Here is a 19,104-nt window from a genome sequence, read left to right as displayed (position 1 = left end):
ACACTTTTAGGCAACAAGCATATAGTAATTTCCATATAAAGAATATATATTCAGAGTTTGCTAGAGCATTAAGGACCCCAAATTGCACCTTGCATTGCACCTGTTAACATGGCAGGTCAAAGCTGTGCTCTGTGCCTTAACATTTTAAAGGAGATGTTCACCTTCAGATAATAGTCTGAATTTGAAGAGCCTCTGGCCGAAAAACATTTTTGTAATTCGTCTTTATTATTTTAAATGTTTAGTTTTAAAGCTAAAGACCATAATCAGAGCTGCTACAGCTCTCTCACCTCTACGCTCTAATTGGAAGAGATTGCCAACACCAACTTGCATTCTCTCCTGCTTCACCAATGGTATCAAAGATTTGCAAATGTAACAGGACATGAAGGCATGCGCAGAACCAGTTCAGTATGAACTTTTTTATTTGGCTGACTTCCAAGTTCTGGTCTGGTAAATCCACTACAGAGAGAGCAGAGAGCAGATTGCTGAGAGTTTTCTAACCACTTATTCTGGTCTATAGCTTCAAAACTAAACATTTTAAATAATAAACATGATTTCCAAAAATGTTTTTTTTTCTGATGGGTTGTTCAAATTCAGACTATTTTTAAAACCAAATGTTAGCATAATGTGACTGTTAGGAAAGGATAGGCTCTCTACAGTGCTGCCTAACATGACAGTGCTGTATAAAAGAAGAAAGGGGCTTGTGCATTAAACTTCATGTCTGTTGGGGCACTTTGATTTTCTTACATGTTGCCAGTGAACAAGCAGCATGGTATAGATCAAAGTGTAGCCTGGGCACCAAACAGTTAAGATCTACAGCAGGCAAGGGATGAAATGGCTATTGGTGATATTTTGGACACCATTACTGCTTCTGTGACTGCTTATAAGGTTTCAGCTTGCCTACCTTAGATAAGTAGTACAATGCAGAAATACTTCACATTCAGTTAAATAATGCATTACCTTTGATACAGCTCACTACAACATTGTGCACACAATATTCCATAATACATGTATCTGTAATATGTTTTATGTGAATGTTCATTTGTAATTTTTCCATTTCTTGTTGGTCCCCTACCTTCAGATAAATATTTTACCACCTTTCATCTATTCACTTGGTCTGTGTATAACAGGTATTGTGCCTGATTTTATAAACTGTTGCTTATGAATATTTCATCACCAATCTCTATTTTTGTCTAGATTGTAATGCCCTCTGCTTTTTATCGAGTATGATTAATATTTCATTGTCATATCTTTGCTGCAGGTTGGTTTGCTTTGTACCTGCATTCTTTCCTTTTAAAGTATTTAAAACCTGAAGCTTAATAAAATTGACTTTCAATTGGGAAAAAAAACATATTAATTTAAATGTAGGAAACAGCCCTTCCACTCTCCAACTTACCCTCACTTACATCTAAGGGCTAATTTTGCTGGTGCTAGAGCAAAGCCATTTTACGAATACACTGGAAGTAATGTGAAACATATAGTTAACTATCACTGTGGGAGGATTGTGGGTGATAAAGATAGTGTTGATATCCACATAAAATGATAATAAATGGTATGTTCATGTTAGCAGACTTCCATCACGTATTATAAATACAGAATTTTATATACAGAATTATTTGCAAGCAGTAAGTATTTAACTGCTAAATTGCCACAAAGTGTAAGTTCTGCAGCAAGGATTTGACTGGAAATGCCATTAAAATTACTTTTTTTTTTGTTTGAACTTACTTCATGTTTACTGCCAAAATATTGTGTGGTAAGATATACAGGACCCCCTGGCATTTAAAAGGTTTAAAATACCTTTCAATATCAATGTTTAGATTTTTATAAAATGGCTCAAAAGGGACACTAATCCAAACTGTACTGCACTGCTCAACCACACTTTCCTCAGCTGTTGCTGGACTACAGATCCCAGCATACTTTAATATATTATCCAGGTTCAGGTATGTTGGAAGCTGTAGTCCAGCAACATCAGGGTTCTATTCTTAAAGCAATATTTCTTAATAAAACATTTCCCCCAGATTGTCAGGGTTTGTTGCTGCATTAAAATGCAAAATAATCCTCCAATGAGAATCCCACCTAATCTGTGTAAATCTGGTTAAATGTTCTTACTCCTACAACAGGTGTTGGAAACATTTAGCACTTGCCCTATACCCATGTCTGATTACAGTGTAATATAATGAAACCAAAATGCCATAATAATTCTGTATGTAAGATAAAAGCAATATGCCTGGCAAAGTGTGGGAAATCATCATTCTCATTGGTGAATTTACTTGCATCTATAATGAGTTTTTGGTCAGTAGAATTCTCATTGCTAAATGTTTTTCATGTGTAATAGATTTTTTCTCAAATTCTATAGAGAACTAGGAAACAGGGTGTGGGGTTTCCTTAGTGCTTATAGGCTTAAACCCTGGTCAAGACAGATGTTCAGTAAATGGCTCTAATGGTCAAGGCAGATGTTCAGTAAATGGCTTTCACTGCACTTACCACCTTATAAGCCAAAATAGCTTTAACTGGGAAATTGAAGCTTGATGTTGTGCCAGTTGAATATCACTTAATTTAAGGGCGTGTACGTGCACAGCCACATCCTGCCTTAGTGTCACCTCTTACATTGCATGTGCAATTTGTGCCCCATTGCGCAAAGACAGATCTTTGTGCCTCCCATAATATAAAATGTTTTTCCAGTTTGCAGGGAAAGAAATTACAGTATGAAATAAAACTATCGATAAAAGTATGAATGCACTGAATCCAGGATTTAGTTCGGAATTAGTATAAACTTATATTTATCATGCCGTGTACAATTATTTATGACAGAAAATTGGTTTAAAAGTGATGTAAAATTCAAGTCAATGGAAAAAATTTAAAAGTCAAATATATTCCCACAGTTTAAGAAGACAAGTGTACCAGGGGATTGATGGGTCTATCAACTCTAAGGACTTGTACTCACTAGCTTTTTTTCCTGCGCTCCCCTGCAGTGGCACTCTCCTGCGTTCCACCACAGGGGAGCAGAGGAAGAAAGGCATTCCATTCTTCCATATGTGGCTGTACAGTACTCGCACAGACACGAGTAAGCGCTGAACACAGGTAGAATGTAACATGCTATGTTTCACCTGCGTTTAGAGCTTACATGCTTCTGTGTGAGTACAGCCACATTAAGGAGAATGGAATGCATTTTTATCTGTCCTCGTCTGCATTAAAATGCAGGACAACACCATCGCAGGGGAGTGCAGATAAAAATGCTTGTCAGTTCAGCCCTTAATCTAAAAGAATATGTTGGGTTCTTGTCACTTATTGTCTGTAGAATTAGGCTTTTTAAACCAAATAGGTCAAATACTTTCTCAAATAGGTCTCATTAATCTGTTCTAATTGCTTACCAGTGCTTAGCTAGGACAGGTGTTTAGTGTGAACTTACTCTGCACACTGTGAATTATTTATGGATTGTTTTTTAGTGAATGTTGCATCAACCACGCCAAACTAAAAACAAGGAAAACAGAGCACATATTGGTAAAAGAACGTTAAAAGCACAGGTCTTCTAATTTGGAAGGTGCAATATAGTATATTTTCTCTCTAACTGTTGTGAAATGAAATGAATCATGTTTGTTACAAATAGACCAATTGTGGCTTTGTTCATCACAGAGACAATAAGAGACACACATTGAAAGTATCACTGATAATGAGCAAATGTATTTATACAAGTGAGGAATGTCAGAATATGTATTTATGGTAATAAAATACATCAGAAGTTTAGTACAGTGCAGTTTTCAGCCAGTTAAAATCTGTTGTATGAGATCATGAGACTTAACAGTAGGAAGTCAGGATCAGGGAGTGACCTACTGTAGGTTCCTGGCTTTTGTCTGAATGGGACCTTCTTTGGAGGATATAAACTGGTTATAACATTAACAGAGAGTGAAAGTGCTCTTTCTGAAAACTGTCACAGTTCTACTTTATAAAGATTTGTACATGTGAGCTGTGTGAGATGATAATAATAGTACACTAGTGGGATGTAGAAGGAAACCAGGTGAAATGGAAAAGTAGTGAGGATTGCAGCAAAGCAAGACTTGAAGATCAGAGTGATTATCTATGTGAGTAGGGAAGACAGTCCATTGGAAGAAGTTGGATTAGATAAAAAGAGGCCAAAGCATTGCTTGCATTAGCAATGCTAAAATCCCCATAATTTCGAACAGTTGTTTTATGGGTGCCAAGCATGAAAGTGGTCAATAAATACAGAAAAAGGAATCGGTGGAATTATAACTGCAAAAAAAGAGAAAAGAGGCATACAATTTTATCCAATTTTAGCTAATAGAGATAAGCACCTTTTTACCATACACACATACACCACTTGTGTTCTAGCTCAAAAATACTCCTTAAGAACTGCTCACACTTTGGGTTACTCCCTGTTGTATCTAGCTGGCCAAAAACACTAGCCACTATTGCCAGCCAATATAATTATTTCCATCTTAAATGGTATGACTTCTGTGTATTCACCCAAAATTACACACTATTGTCTGAGAAAAAAAATGATTTGGATAAGATGTCTGAATATGACATTTGTCATAATTAACTAAATATAGCTTGTCAGCTCCACTATCCCCATTCAAGCAATCCAACTAATTTCAACAAATCAACAACAAATCAGTGCATGTAAAGGCAAATTTAGCCTTCACGTGTGTCCACTTGTCTGAATTCCTGATCATGTAGAGATGACAAAAGGATCTGCCACTCATATTGGTTAAGATGGCTATACAAGGGCCAAGAGGTGCTGACTGGTGTTTCAAACCAAGTTGGTAGTTTGTTGGACTGTGTATGGGGCCCTTCCAACAACATGCCCAAACAATATTTGGTCGTAAATCAGTCAGATATCTGTTTGCAAATCCTGTCAGGGAGAAGCATCAGCATGTTGTTTCCCAATGCCAACGGGTCACCATAGACCCCCTTTATCATCTGATTGGATCACGCCGTTTGGCCCATCCTGTGGCTGGCAAACTCACCAAACAAGTGGCTCTTCAACATATTCTAAACTTTAGTAAATGATATAATGTCCCAGTGACCTCAGATGTGTCACTAATAATAATTTTTCAACCATCCAAAAAATTCCAAAAAGCACACATCATTTTTTATATTTTATCTAATAAATGTGGCATGGCAGGTTTATTTTTTATTTTAAAACTAATGGTCAATGGATGGACTGCACAGTATTTCAAATTTGAGTCCTGTTTTTTCCATAATTTGTTTTCACTTTAATCTGGATTTATGATGATACCAATACTGTGAAATACAGCATGAATATTTATAAGAATCAGTTGTTTCTGGATCTGTTATCACTTATCCCAGCTGTAAATGGATTTATTAGGTTTAACAAACAATTGGCTTAATATTACATTATTTCTTTGAACCAAAAACATACACACATAAAAACAATCCTGTAAATTAAATTCAAGTCCCTAAACACTGTGCAAGTGTTTTACTGGCTAATCACTGCATTCAGCAACTGTATTGCGCACACTTATAGGCCTTATTTATAATTTATGGGTGAGTTTGAAGGTGCAAAAATTGACCACATAGCACTCTGCCACATGTACATAATGTATATTGCACCTTAAGAGTGCAAAGATTTGCAGTGCTTACTGGTACTGCATATTTATGGGTGGGCGGCAGGGGGGATGTAGACCTCCTCTGTCAAGTCCCTTATTTGCACGTCATTCATATGTGAAAATAAAAGGAGTCCCTGTAGGTACAACAGAGGCCTGTTTTTTTCACATACCCACAGCAGGTATCCAACAAGCACACCTTCTGCCAAACTGGTAATGTGATTTATAACATTGTCTACCATCAACATCATCAAGTCACATTAAATGTGGTGAGGAATTTCATATGTTCATATCCTGAAATAAAAGTTGCTTAAATTTTAATTAAACTTAAAAGAAGACCTGTGCCTTTTGCATAGAGGCGGGGCTGACAATAACTTTAACTTTCCATTCAGCACAACCTAGATGTCACTACCCTCCACATATTCCAACTCCATCCTCACCATCTAATTGTGTAGCCTGTGCATGGCATGTGCATCAGATCCCCCATTCTATCACATAAACAGGATTTTGCCTTGCTAATAGTGTCCACAAAATGGCAGCTGTCTGCTTGCTGTAATTGTGTAATTCAAAGACTGAATGAAACAAGATTTAAATTAATTTATAGTATAGCAAAGTTTATTTTGTTCAACTAACAAGAGAGATATAAATTTGGAATTGTTTTTAAAAGTGACGTCTCCCTTAAACATCTGTATGACAGAAATTGTTTCACATCTCAAAGAGAGTTAAAAACAACATATTTTCAAATGTATTCATTTTCAAATGAATTTTTAATACTAAATAGATTTTTAACCTTTTCTTCATTTGTTTCATAGCCCACTGATGCAGTCAATTTCTAAATTTTCATTATTTTTACACAGCCTAGAGTGATATAAACCAGTAAAAGGACAACTAGTTCTTGTTTTTTCCCCTGCACTTAGAATAGTATGATTATATATACCCGTTAGATATCTGTCTACTCAATAACTTCTTAGTATTGTCCTCCTTCCTTGGGAGAAGCAAAGGTTAATTATAGATAGCGAATAATGGTGAATTACACAAAGGGGCACATTTACTAATCCACGAATGTCCGAAAAGCATCCAAATGCGTTTTTTTCGTAATGATCTGTATTTTCCGACTTTTTCGAGCACTCAATATGAAAAAGTTGCGACAATTCGCGAAAGTCGTAATGGCTATGAAAAAGTTGCGACAATTCACGAAAGTCATAATGGCTATGAAAAAGTCGCGACAATTCGCGAAATTTGTAATGGCTATGAAAAAGTCGCAAAAATTTGCGCAAGGCGTAACGGCTGCGAAAAAGTCGCAAAATGTTCGTTTTCCAATCCGAATTTTTCCCATTTGGATTCGGATTCGTGGATTAGTAAATCAGCCCCAAAGTGTACAATTGCAAGCTGAGGCAGAGAAAGCTGAAGCTAAAGAAAATAATATATATAGCTATTTTCAGAAATTTGCAGTACAACCAGACTCCAATTTCACCACAAAGGAAATATTTTTCATAAGCTACAACAGAACACCAACACAGGCCAGTAAACATGCTGCAAAACACGCATCTAATGTTTGAAATGAAATAACTTTAAAACTGAAACTGGGGGGCATACAGAGAAAGGTCTGGTCATGGCAAAATTGCCAATTGCCTGATATGATCACTGTAACTGTTGGCCAAATTGGGCTGATCCAATAGTTTGAGCACCATACCAACAATTAGATAACAATAAAGGCCCACTGGTAGAAAATGGAATCCAAGGCTTGATGTGGTTCTTTCTCAATGGGATTTTTGGGCCTTCCTGGTCAATATATAACTTTGCACTTATCAGGTATTATCATACTAAGCTGTTAAAAAGCTGAATGTAGCCAGCCTAAGGATCTTCCACAAATGGCAGATCCTTTGTTTTGGATCAGTGTCAGGCCAGTTCCAAGCATTTTATTGCTGGAGAATTTTGCAGATGGAAAAAATGCTCAGAACTGTCCTTTCATTTACTGGACTGGTAGTTGCCTGGACTTACACAGTGCACTCACAGACCAGTCAATTGACACTAGAAAATGAGGATGTTAACAAGTTTTGTGATCCCTATTAAATATAGTTTGGCAGTCTGAAAATGTCATCTGCTTATGCCTCTTGCTTGATTACTGGTCAGACAAAGAGGTCAATGTATTTAGCCACTCATGTGGATGGTCAAATATAACATAGTTACATGGTTACATAGGGTTGAAAAAAGACCAGTGTCCATCAAGTTCAACCCATCCAAGTAAACCCAGCACACCTAACCCACACCTACCAATCTATACACTCACATACATAAACTATAAATACAACCACTAGTACTAACTGTAGATATTAGTATCACAATAGCCTTGGATATTCTGATTGATCAAGAACTCATCCAGGCCCCTCTTAAAGGCATTAACAGAATCTGCCATTACCACATCACTAGGAAGGGCATTCCACAACCTCACTGCCCTCACCGTGAAAAACCACCTACGCTGCTTCAAATGGAAGCTCCGTTCCTCTAATCTAAAGGGGTGACCTCTGGTGCGTTGATTGTTTTTATGGGAAAAAAGAACATCCCCCAACTGCCTATAATCCCCTCTAATGTACTTGTACAGAGTAAACCTCAACCTCGACAGTCTCACCTCATAGTTTAAATCTTCCATCCCCTTAACCAGTTTAGTTGCAGTCTCTGCACTTTCTCCAGCTCATTAATATCCTTCTTAAGGACTGGAGCCCAAAACTGCACTGCATACTCAAGGTGAGGCCTTACCAGGGACCTATAAAGGGGTAAAATTATGTTCTCATCCCTTGAGTCAATGCCCTTTTTTATACAAGACAGCACTTTATTTGCTTTAGTAGCCACAGAATGACACTGCCTGGCATTAGACAACTTGTTATCAACAAAAACCCCTAGATCCTTCTCCATTAAGGATACCCCCAACACACTACCATTCAGTACAACAATTACAATACAATAACAATTTTAACAACAGCACATTACAAAACTATAAAAACAGATTATTCCTATTGTGAAATAGGAAGCATTTGTTGTCCTTGGTACCTTGTACTGGATGAGGGCATATAGGTACTATAGGTCACAAAATATAGTGGACTGTAACAAAGATCAAAATATTTCAGCAGCATTTCAACAACTCTAATGAAATTACTAATAGGTGGTGAAACATCAGTGCAATCCTCTTTCGTTTTGCTATGAAGATCGACATCATCCCATAAGAAATAACAGGATTTCACAAAGTCTGGTTTGGAGAACATATTTAGTCTTTGTCAAAGTTGAGTAAAAGATGCATCAGATTAAAAACACAAAATTGCAAAAGTTGTCAGATTAGAAAAAAATAATGCACCTGTTTGTATATAAGCGTACACACTATAACACAGATCACCCACTAGGCAGGCAGAGTTCTCACAGGTTATTCTGCAAAATAATAACTCACCTGTAGCTATTAGTCGAAGTAGAATACTTTTGTTTTAAAGCAAGCAATGCAGCGGCTCTTTTACATCTCTATACATATTATTATTAAATGATTATATCAATATGTAGAGAATGTATGTTCTGTGAAAACATTAATCATGTTCTGGGTGCAAACAGTAGCTATGCCAACCTACATTACCATCAGTTTAAAGACAAAGAAATAATACAAAATACCCCAAGTTTTTAAGCTAGAGCTGTGGCTAAATGCCTCTATTGTGTGTTTTTAAATATTTCAAATATTACATATTAAAGGTATGTTTTAGTACCCAACACTTGGTCCAAAATATCTATTTTCTTTAATGTTTTCATTTTGCTATAAAGAATCAGTAATAGTGACATCATTAATTATCTACAGAAATGTAAAATCCATACAATTATCTACTGTAATTAGTGTAAATAGAACAACATTCGATTGCTTTAAAGAGCACCTTGCACTATAAATTATGTTTCCTTCTTTTTTTCCTATTTTATGATCTAAATCAAATGATTTCCTTGTCTACGGGCCAGTTTGAATGCTGATGTACCAGTTCATGTACTGTTTGGAAGTAAATGATTGCCAAACGAATAGGCGCTTATAGTGATGGACAAGGATTTTATGTAGTAAATCGTAGGGATAGACCGAAACCAGGATTCAGTTCGGGATTCGGCCAATATTCACCTTTTTCAGCAGGGTTCGGATTTGGCCGAAAATTTTTCACGACGCGCTGAGCGGGAGGTTCTTTTGGAACCCTTGGGTAACTTGATTTGCATATGCAAATTAGAAATCGGCAGAATATTTCATGAAGGGTTTGGGGTTCGGCCAAATCCCAAAATAATGGATTTGGTGCATCCCTAGTACACAGGGATACTGGTACTTTCTGCAGTTTACTGTAGCGGTCAGTTATGCTACAGTGTTGGAGGGCATAAGCAATATAGTACATTTAGGCACACATCCTTGGACACCTGTTATTCCTTTAGAAGGGGAAAAGATTTCTCAGTAGATTCCCAGCAGTAAGCATAGGAAATAGGGGGAAATATGGCAAATACAGCACTCCCAGTACATCAGCAGTGGAACCAGCACACTTGGAGAGGCATTCATGTGATTACGCTGTGTACCACATGGAGGGCAGGGTGAGAGAAATAAATGTAACGCACCTAAAGTGTGGCGCCCAGATCTCCTATAGGGGGCCCCATATATCCTATTTTCTATGGCCCCACTAACCCGGGCCTGAATGACTAACGCAGAGAGATGGAATTGTCCGCAATAACCAAACTCAGGCACACACGTGTCCCGCCTGGGGACTGCAGCACCTGCTCCCCTCGCCCTCACTGACAAGGGGTTAATGTGCGCAAGGTTTCCCAGTTGCTGTGGCTTTGCCTTACTCCGCCCCCTCCTCCCTATGTGCTCCTGTATGTGTGTGTCACTGTGTGAGCTCAGCCTGCCTCCCTGGCCGTGCCTTTCCGCCTCCCTGCAGCCGCCCTTCCCCTCACACTGCTCCCACTTATTCTGGCTATTGTGTATAATCTCCGCGCAGCCGACTCACTCTAATCAAGAAGATTAGAGATTCTTGCGCGTCCGGAAATCCCAATTCCCACCCCCCGCCGACCCGGCCCCCCCTCATCCATCTCATCTCACATCCAGCAAACTCTTTCCTGTCTTTTAAAACTTACTATTGCGCCCTCCTGCTTTTCCTATTCTCCCCCATATATGACCCCCCCCCCATTTGTGTACCCATTATCCAGCCTTGCTTACTGCTCTCCTCCCCCCCAACTCTCATCATGTCTCTCCTCCTCCTCCTCTGTCTCTCTCCCAGGACGTCGGCTGATCCGGGGCCGCCAGGGAAGGGCTTGGGGGGCTGATGGAAGGGAGATGGAGCTCCGGCCGTGGCCTGGCTGGTGCTACTTTGTATTAAAATGAGAAGGAGGAAGAAGAAACAGCAGCAGCAGCAGCATCGCTAATAGCAGGAGCAATAATAGAGCAGGGAACGGCGGCAGCACCAGCAGGAGGAGGAGGAGTGATGAGTCAATACAACTAATAATTTAATGGGGACACAGAATCGCAGAGAGAGAGAGACGCAAGGCAGCTCCGGACAAACAAACATACACAACACACACTCACTGATACAGCAACCTGCCAGCCTGGGAAGAACACAACCAACAACCTAACAACAACTCCTGATTGTTATCATCACCACCATCATCCTCATCCTCATCCTGCCTATTGTTAAATAATGCAAGAACCCGAGACAGGAGAACTGAATAAACCCAGGACTGAGGAGAGACATTTTGCCTCCAGCACTTTGTTGTGACCTTCCCCTTTATTTTCATTTTTTTTATTTAGCATTTCTGGGGATCTCACTTTTTTTTCTGCCTTCGAGTTTCCTCTCCTTCGTTTCTTTATCCATCATTCCTCTTTTCTGTTATTTTATTTTACTGTGGGAGGGGGGAGTTGATGAAGAAGGCTGCAACCTTTACTGAATTTTATTGCCATAGAAGTGGAAGCCTGAAACCCCACTTGGGTCTCTCCACTTTCTTCTCCTGAGATGTTTCAATTTAGTAACTGAATCTTCTCTGCTAGAAACTTTGTTGCAATTAGTGTTCCATTGTGAAAGTGACTGCACTACTGGATGTCACTGCTAGCAACTCTCTCTGCGGTGCGGCCACTTCTTCACACCTATCAGTGCACCTATTTGTTCCTCCAATGTGAAGCTAGCTCCAACTATCTGGTAGGTGACAAAACTGGGTGCTCTTTTGGCATTATACCTTCTGCCTTATGCTCAGTACAGTGCAGTAGTGTTCTAGTTCACTGTATAATTATCCTTTTGCATAAAACATTGTGCAGGTGTCTGAGCATTTGCCTGGAAAGCAGGCCTGTCTAACCCAAAAGCTTGCAATGGCCACTTTCTTCAGCTTGCCATTATTTCCAGCCTCTGGAGAATGTTAAACTACAACTGCCATCATCTATTGACAAGTATATAGGTGTTGTCAGTGGATACTGGGAATTGTTATTCGACAACAAATAGAGGACCACGGATAGGTACCATTTGTGTACTACAAGATCAGCTTTACTGTCACTAAGGGCATATTGCAAGCTTCCTGGGCACTTTCATATAGGACACAGTTGCTGCTGCTTGATCAGTTCTATCAGATGTATTATTATTATTAGTGTTCATTTGGATATAATCACAATCTTTCTGCCTTCACTTCCCCTTTTAGCTGCTGTTTTTGTCTATACTATTCTTAGTTCTAGGTGTTCATTTTATGCCCACCTATGCACAAACAAAGCACATAAAGGAAAAAAAATACTTAAGCCAAACTCCAGTTTAGGTCTATTGGCAAAAAAAGGCCAAAGAAGTTCTACACTGAAGGTTCACTTCCTGAACAAAATTGCTGGGGAGCTTGTACTTTTCCTTGTCTACTCAGCACTTCAGAAGTGACAGGCATCGTTTATTGCAATAGGCTGTATTCTCATTTCCTAGTTCTAAAGACTTTGGTAAAGTGCCCACTGTATGTGTTTTGAGGTAGCACTTTGCTTCTTTGTCTCTTTAAAAAGGTTGAGGAAAAACCCTGGCTAGGAATATGGCTGTTCTATGGAATGGAGATCGTACCAGACTCTAGTATGGGCTTTGCAACTTTTACTACTGTCTTCCTGTGCCTACTGGGACATTTCCTGATTTGTCGCACTTGTGCCTTTTCATCTTATGTGTTCAAAAAGGGGTTAGAAGGTTATCATTATCAGTATTGTATATTTATATAGTGCCAGGATATCTTTATCGGCACACTTGTTTTCTCACAACTATTTCCTTATGCTTGCTGTTACTGCTGCTTATTATTGTGTATTTCTGGATATACTGTGTCTCCTGGTTTGGTAATTTCTAATAAACTGTAAAAGGTGCCTTTTGTTCTGAATTAAATGCTCTACATTTTAATATAAATATAAATGTTCTTTATTGTATAAAGAATTTGTTTATGCTGTAGTTGTTTAGTCTATATATCTTTATCACCAAATAATAAAATTACAGCCAATGTTTCCTGTTAGCAGAACTTGACTTCTCCCACTACCCATATTAGATTATCTTAGATTGTTATCTTATATGGCAGAAGTTGTCATTTCAGAATGGTAAGGTTTGCTAGTTCTTTAATGTGGAGTCGATTGTACAGATTGTACAGAGTTTATCTTGGGGGGGGGGGGGGTGAGTAGGTGGAATATCCATATCTATAATTAATACATGCCATAGTAATAGATTGTTTTATGTAAACGTATGAGTTACTAAATTATTTGCCCCACCCCCCTTTGCAGTGAAAGGGTTAAATTAAGAGAAAATTGCTCTCAACCTGCCAGAGATAGTTGAAGCTTTGTGCTGTGTTTGCGAGCAAGCTGCGCTCGCTCATAGTCGCTCATCATTGTTTGGTAACTGAGATCTTTGTGAACTTTAGCCTTGGGCACAGGACTTAAACAAGTCCCTTGCTGTTGTGCACATTTTAGATGGCTTTCTCCAGGACAATGTAGTGCTGTAGTTCCTGTATGTAAATGTCTGCTAAAGGCTGCTGAGTTGTAGCAGAAAATGTATTTATTGTACTTGCTGAAATTGGCAGTTATAGCCATTAATTGACCAGATTTATTGTCTGACATGCAGACAGCAGTCACATCTTCTCTCAATTTCATATGTCTTCAGAGTTGGTAGTATTAGTTTAATGCCATTCCCATGAGCAAAAACAATAAGTTTTGTCACCATGTGTTATAAAAGTTGGAGTTTAATCTTTGATCTCTAATTTATTTGTTTTATATATATGAGAACAGTCATAAAAAAGAATTTATAAGTCTGGCTTCATAAATAGCTATAATGCACTATTATCAGTTTCCATTTTTATATATATGCGTGTGTATAATGCATTTGTGTAACAGATACAAAAGCAAACAAATTGAACAATAAATATATTTTTGTTATTTATGCATCCTTAATTATATATATTCATTTTCACATGTCAAAAATGTTTTTCTATATATACAGCATGTGTATAATTTGTATATATTGTCAATACATAATATTTATTATAATACTTTAAGGAATGAAGTTGTTTGGCTAACAGGTCCTCTAGAATAAAACCCTGAAGTTCAGAGGGCCTTCTTTGAATAACTTTTGGGATGTTGTGGTTTGCAGTTCATGCTTGTGTAATGTAATCCTTGTAGTACAGTACTCCCTCGTAATAGGATGTTGGTCCCATTTTCATTGGTGTTGCTTTACATCAGCGTCAGGTTTTAAAGAAAGCACAAAGTATCTGAAATATAATTCTGTCAGGAGGCAGCATTGCCCCCCCTTTTGTGGTATAAAACTGGTCACACTTTATAGTATCACATCTTTTTGAAATTTAATAAGAGCTCCTTAAGAGTGCACTTTCTTCTCTGGTTGTCTTTTTTTTTTTTTTTTTTTCTCCCAATGATCCAATTATAGAAGTATCTCTTTCCGCAGTGTATTCCAAGTAGAAACAAAAGCTGGGTTTGACACCTTTGCTACGAAAATGTCCTGTAGTTGGAAAGGTAATAGAGACAGCCTGTGAATAAGACTGACATTACTTATCCACTGCTTAACTTTTCTACCCCAAATTATCTTGTTGCGCTCAGGTTGGCAAAATATTTCCATAATCTGATTGTTTTCATTTCTTTATTTTTTTTAATTGGGGCTAACAAAGCACCTTGTAGAGCTTATTGGCAAATGGTGCTTTCTGTTTAAATAAATTACTTTGTGTTTTAATCTTAATGAGGACCTCATATGTATATTTATGCATCTGTTTACACAACTGAAATCTGTAATCATTTGCATTGCTGCTACAAAAGACAAGTAACACATCATAGATTTATAAATACTTGTGTGTGTGTTTTTTTTTTTTTTTTTAATTGTGCCAGGTGATCCTTAGAGGCGGGACTGAGCATGGATCATTCGAACGAGACAACTCAGGGGATAGAACATTCAGAAATGTCTAACAATGTAAACGATCCAAAGGGTCCACCAGCCAAAATAGCCCGCCTTGAGCAGAATGGCAGTCCTCTAGGTGGAAGAGGAAGACTTGGAAGCACAGGAAGCAAAATGCATGGAGTGCCACTTAGACATTCTTCACAACTGATAAGGACAAATATTCGGAAAGGTAATATTCTTCAAATGCTTCATATCACATCCTCAGTTTTTAAGGGATTCAGATTTCTTTCCAGTAATAAGCATAGGCTGTTAACCCATCTTCATTACTGCTATTTGCAAGCAGTCTTGAAACACTGGTATAATTTCCCTATGCAAACAGATAAGTTGTGAAATTATTATTTTTGTTTAATTTTGTCATTTACAACTGGGTAACAATTTTATAAGCATAATATGATGAATATAAATGTGATAACCATACTGCATTTATTTGAATGTAATTTCTCAGTTTAGTGTAGAAGCAGGTTTTCTTTTTTCAGTTTTGCATTATTTCAGTTAGAGATTATTTTTCGGCACCTATAATAAATTTTCACCACCCATATCCTGACCTACACCAGAGAAGAAAGTATTTCTAGAACAGTTTTATTTAGACAATTTCTAGACAGTCACACTTGGATAGAAATGACACTGGTAGGGAAGTTTCACTCCCCTGGTTTGGAATGCAGTGAGCATTATTTCCAGACAACTGATAATTTCAAGTACAAAGTTGAAGGCAGTGGAATTTCATTGTATTCAGTGTGTAACATTTATCATACAATCATTCATTTTGCATTCACTTTGGCGAAAACAAAGCATATATTGATCCTAAAATGAACAGACACAGCAGTTGGTATTGTTAGATCTTTATCTATTAAAATGGAAAAACAGCACTTCAGCAAATTCTTTGGCCTCTGTTCATGATTACCCTATTTATTGATTGTTTGCCAAGAATGTATGCATCTTAAGAAAGCAGGGATAGGAGCATTAAAAATATAATTTATTATGCCTTTTTAAACCCAGTGCATTAATATTGTACCGAGAAGCTGAACTGAAGGACTTTCTGACGCCTACAAACATATAAGTTTCTATAAATTCCTAAATAGGAGATTTCAGCTGTCTCTGGTATTATGTGATATTTGCCCAGCAAACTTTAATGCCAGGACAGTTTTAGACAAGGATTCTACAGACTTGGGCTGCTCCTTATGGCAGACGTGTTGTTTACATAGACTCGTAAACCACCCAGCTAATGCTCTAACATTGCCTTCAAGTTAGAATCATGTTGTATTTTTAGCAGTAAGCGCTGACCAGTTCTCTCCCCTCCTAATGCTCTTGGCCAGTTATAAAGTTGCTGCTCTCAGTGGGCTGGCCATGTATTAGGTCAGTAGAGATCAGCAACCTGAGAGTGCTGCTGTCTAATCATTGAAGTAGCACAACACGTGTCTACGATACTCAGATGCACTACTACCTTTCTTTTTTCTTTTGTTGCATTTTGATGTGTTACCTTTGTATTGACACAAGAATCAGACAAGCTCACTGTGACATCTTAAATCATTTAAAATTGGCTAATTAAAATGCGTACAATCGGTAATCGTTTTACTGGCAAGAGGGTATGACATTTTCACTTTTACAGTGTCACCGGCTTGCCTAAGGTTAGAAGGAAAGCCCATACAAGGATTGAACTTTCATCACCCATTTCAAAGACAGAAAACTGCTGCTGCTCGATAGGGAAATAGATGCATTCATCTTGCATGACTAGAGATCACTCCATGAGAAAAATCTGCGCTGCATTTCGCGTCTGCAGAGAGGGCTCTGCTTAGTTACTGGATTTACTGAATATGGCAAAATTCATTTTATCTCTCTCCTGTGTGTCAAACCCTTGAATTCAGCAGTAGAGTTGTATCTATTCATATTCACTTTTGAAATTGTTTAACATTGTACACAACAATAAACCGCTTCTTGCATGTGTACATTTAATAATCTCGCTAATAAATGGCTCCATCTGCACAGAACACTGCAGTTCAGTAGCCAGCGGGGAGAACATTTGAACCCCGTTTCAAAAATCTCAGTTATGGGATGATATCCCCCTCCAAAAAATATACTACTGATCATAAATACATAACATCAGCTGCATGATGAAATTTTATTAGTTGGCTGTATTAGACTAGAAAAAATAGTTTTAGTGACAAGAATTTTTCTTTTTACTATAAAAATTGTTTTTTTAGGGGTCAGTGCATTATTTAGCAGTTAGCAATGAGGTGAATGACTTAGAATCTGTAATGTAAATGACATTGGGGTCTTACATCCTGCAGCATAGGATAAGTTGGGCCCAGTGTGCATTCGCTTGCAGTTTAGAAGGGATAAGGATCACACAAAATTTAAATTATTTTCCCATACGTATCTGCAATGAAAATAATTTTTTGTAAAATCTAAATGTCATTTTAAGATAATAGTTCATCCACTTGAGCATCAATATTTTACTGCTTCATTGGATAAGCATATTGTTTTGCTGCTCCAGAAGCAACAAACATCATGATGTGCTGCATTATCATAGAACTTTATTGGGTCATATCACAAAGTTTTAGGCAGAACCATCTATTACAAAATATATTTTCTCCTATTTATCTGCATCATTTTACTATGATATATGTTTTGTTGTGCGAGAAAAATAGGGCAAAACTAAATAACGATCCCCCTGTTACTGCTTCACTTTTTCTGCTTCAGTGCACATTATAGCTATTCTTTTTGTGGTATTTTACATTCTTTTTACCCCTTAGTTTATATGTAATTCTCCACCTGCTTCCCAAGATTTCCTTTAGTGATACATATTTTTTTTCTTACCGTAGGGAATATGATTCCAGTGTTCTGTGTTGTAGAACATTATGAGAACTTCATTGAATATGACTGCAAAGAAGAACATGCTGAATTTGTATTGGTCAGGAAGGACATGCTGTTTAATCAGCTGATTGAAATGGCTTTGCTATCTCTTGGATATTCTCACAGTGCAGCTGCCCAGGCTAAAGGTAAGTAGTAAATATATGAAATGACCTGTGCATTTTTTTTTTTTTGAGGTTGTAGCAAATGTTGTTTTCTTGAAGAAAAGATAAATAGCTTCTTGCCAGCCACACTGTAGCTAAGGTGGCTAGTTGGGGACTTCTAAATGTTAGCGCTGGATCATTAGCTTGCCTATTGACCTTAATAATATGCTCCGCTGAGAATCCAGGAAGAAATGCTGAGCATGCCTGGGCAGATGGAATGCTGAGAGTGAATTTGCATTTATGACTGAATACTTAGACGCATTTAGTTTCCAGTTCACATTTTAGATGATTGTACATGCACTTTTATCAGTCTTCAAGAGCACGAGGAGCAGCGATAAATACACCTTAATTAGAAAGTGCAACAATGTTCTTGCTTTTACCTGTTTACTGAATGTTAATTCATATGTATTAAGTATGGGAATGTTTACAGTAAATTGTGCTTTGTGTGGGAAGTGTAAATATACGTGATGATGATTTTTTTGGAGGGGGTTGTGATAGAGCATTGAGGAAGTTTTATGATAGTGAAGTGTCTGCCATACACTGTTAAACTGCAACTCCCAGCATCCTTTCAGCTGTCTGGAGATGTGGTTCAACAGTGCCTGAAAGGGCCTGCTCTACCTCCCTGAATGTAAAACACCTCTCACTTCTTTGTGTTTTATTATTCCATTTTCTGAAATAGGGCTAATCCAAGTTGGCAAGTGGAATCCAGTTCCCCTCTCCTGCGTGACAGATGCCCCTGATGCCACAGTAGCAGACATGTTGCAAGATGTATTCCATGTGGTCACACTGAAAATACAGCTACACAGGTGAGTCAGAACTCAGTGCAAAGGAGCTACATTGCTGCTTGTGTACAACAGATTTTTTCTGCTTTTCCCACAAAATTTTTGAACAGTTCCAAGTTTATGACGTTTAACCCCACTTGTGCCATTGAAAGGCTTTAAGCACATCAACTTGCAGTTAAAGGCTTTAAGCACAGAAATGGCCACACACTGGGCACATTCTTTTTGTTCTGGATATACATTTTTCTTGCTATAGCTAATGAGTTGTATTTAGCCAATTAATTGCATATACATACATTAC

General features: G+C 37.8%; 1 protein-coding gene across 5 annotated transcripts in view; it reads left to right on the top strand.

Moving 5' to 3' along the window:
- Positions 1-19,104, top strand: part of satb1 (SATB homeobox 1) — a 99,684-nt gene that overhangs the window by 29,965 nt on the left and 50,615 nt on the right. Inside the window, exons 1-4 of one of the 5 annotated variants that reach the window (XM_031903157.1) lie at positions 10,280-11,764; positions 14,944-15,182; positions 17,833-18,009; positions 18,704-18,830. In XM_031903157.1, the coding sequence (XP_031759017.1) occupies positions 14,969-15,182; positions 17,833-18,009; positions 18,704-18,830 (518 nt within the window). In that variant the 5' untranslated portion in view covers positions 10,280-11,764; positions 14,944-14,968. 5 annotated transcript variants of the gene reach the window in all.

This window comes from Xenopus tropicalis, chromosome 6 (assembly GCF_000004195.4).
Source record: "Xenopus tropicalis strain Nigerian chromosome 6, UCB_Xtro_10.0, whole genome shotgun sequence".
Taxonomy (NCBI): Eukaryota; Metazoa; Chordata; class Amphibia; order Anura; family Pipidae; genus Xenopus; species Xenopus tropicalis.
Note: the sequence above shows the minus strand (reverse complement) of the source record. Positions and strands in the feature narration are given on the sequence as shown.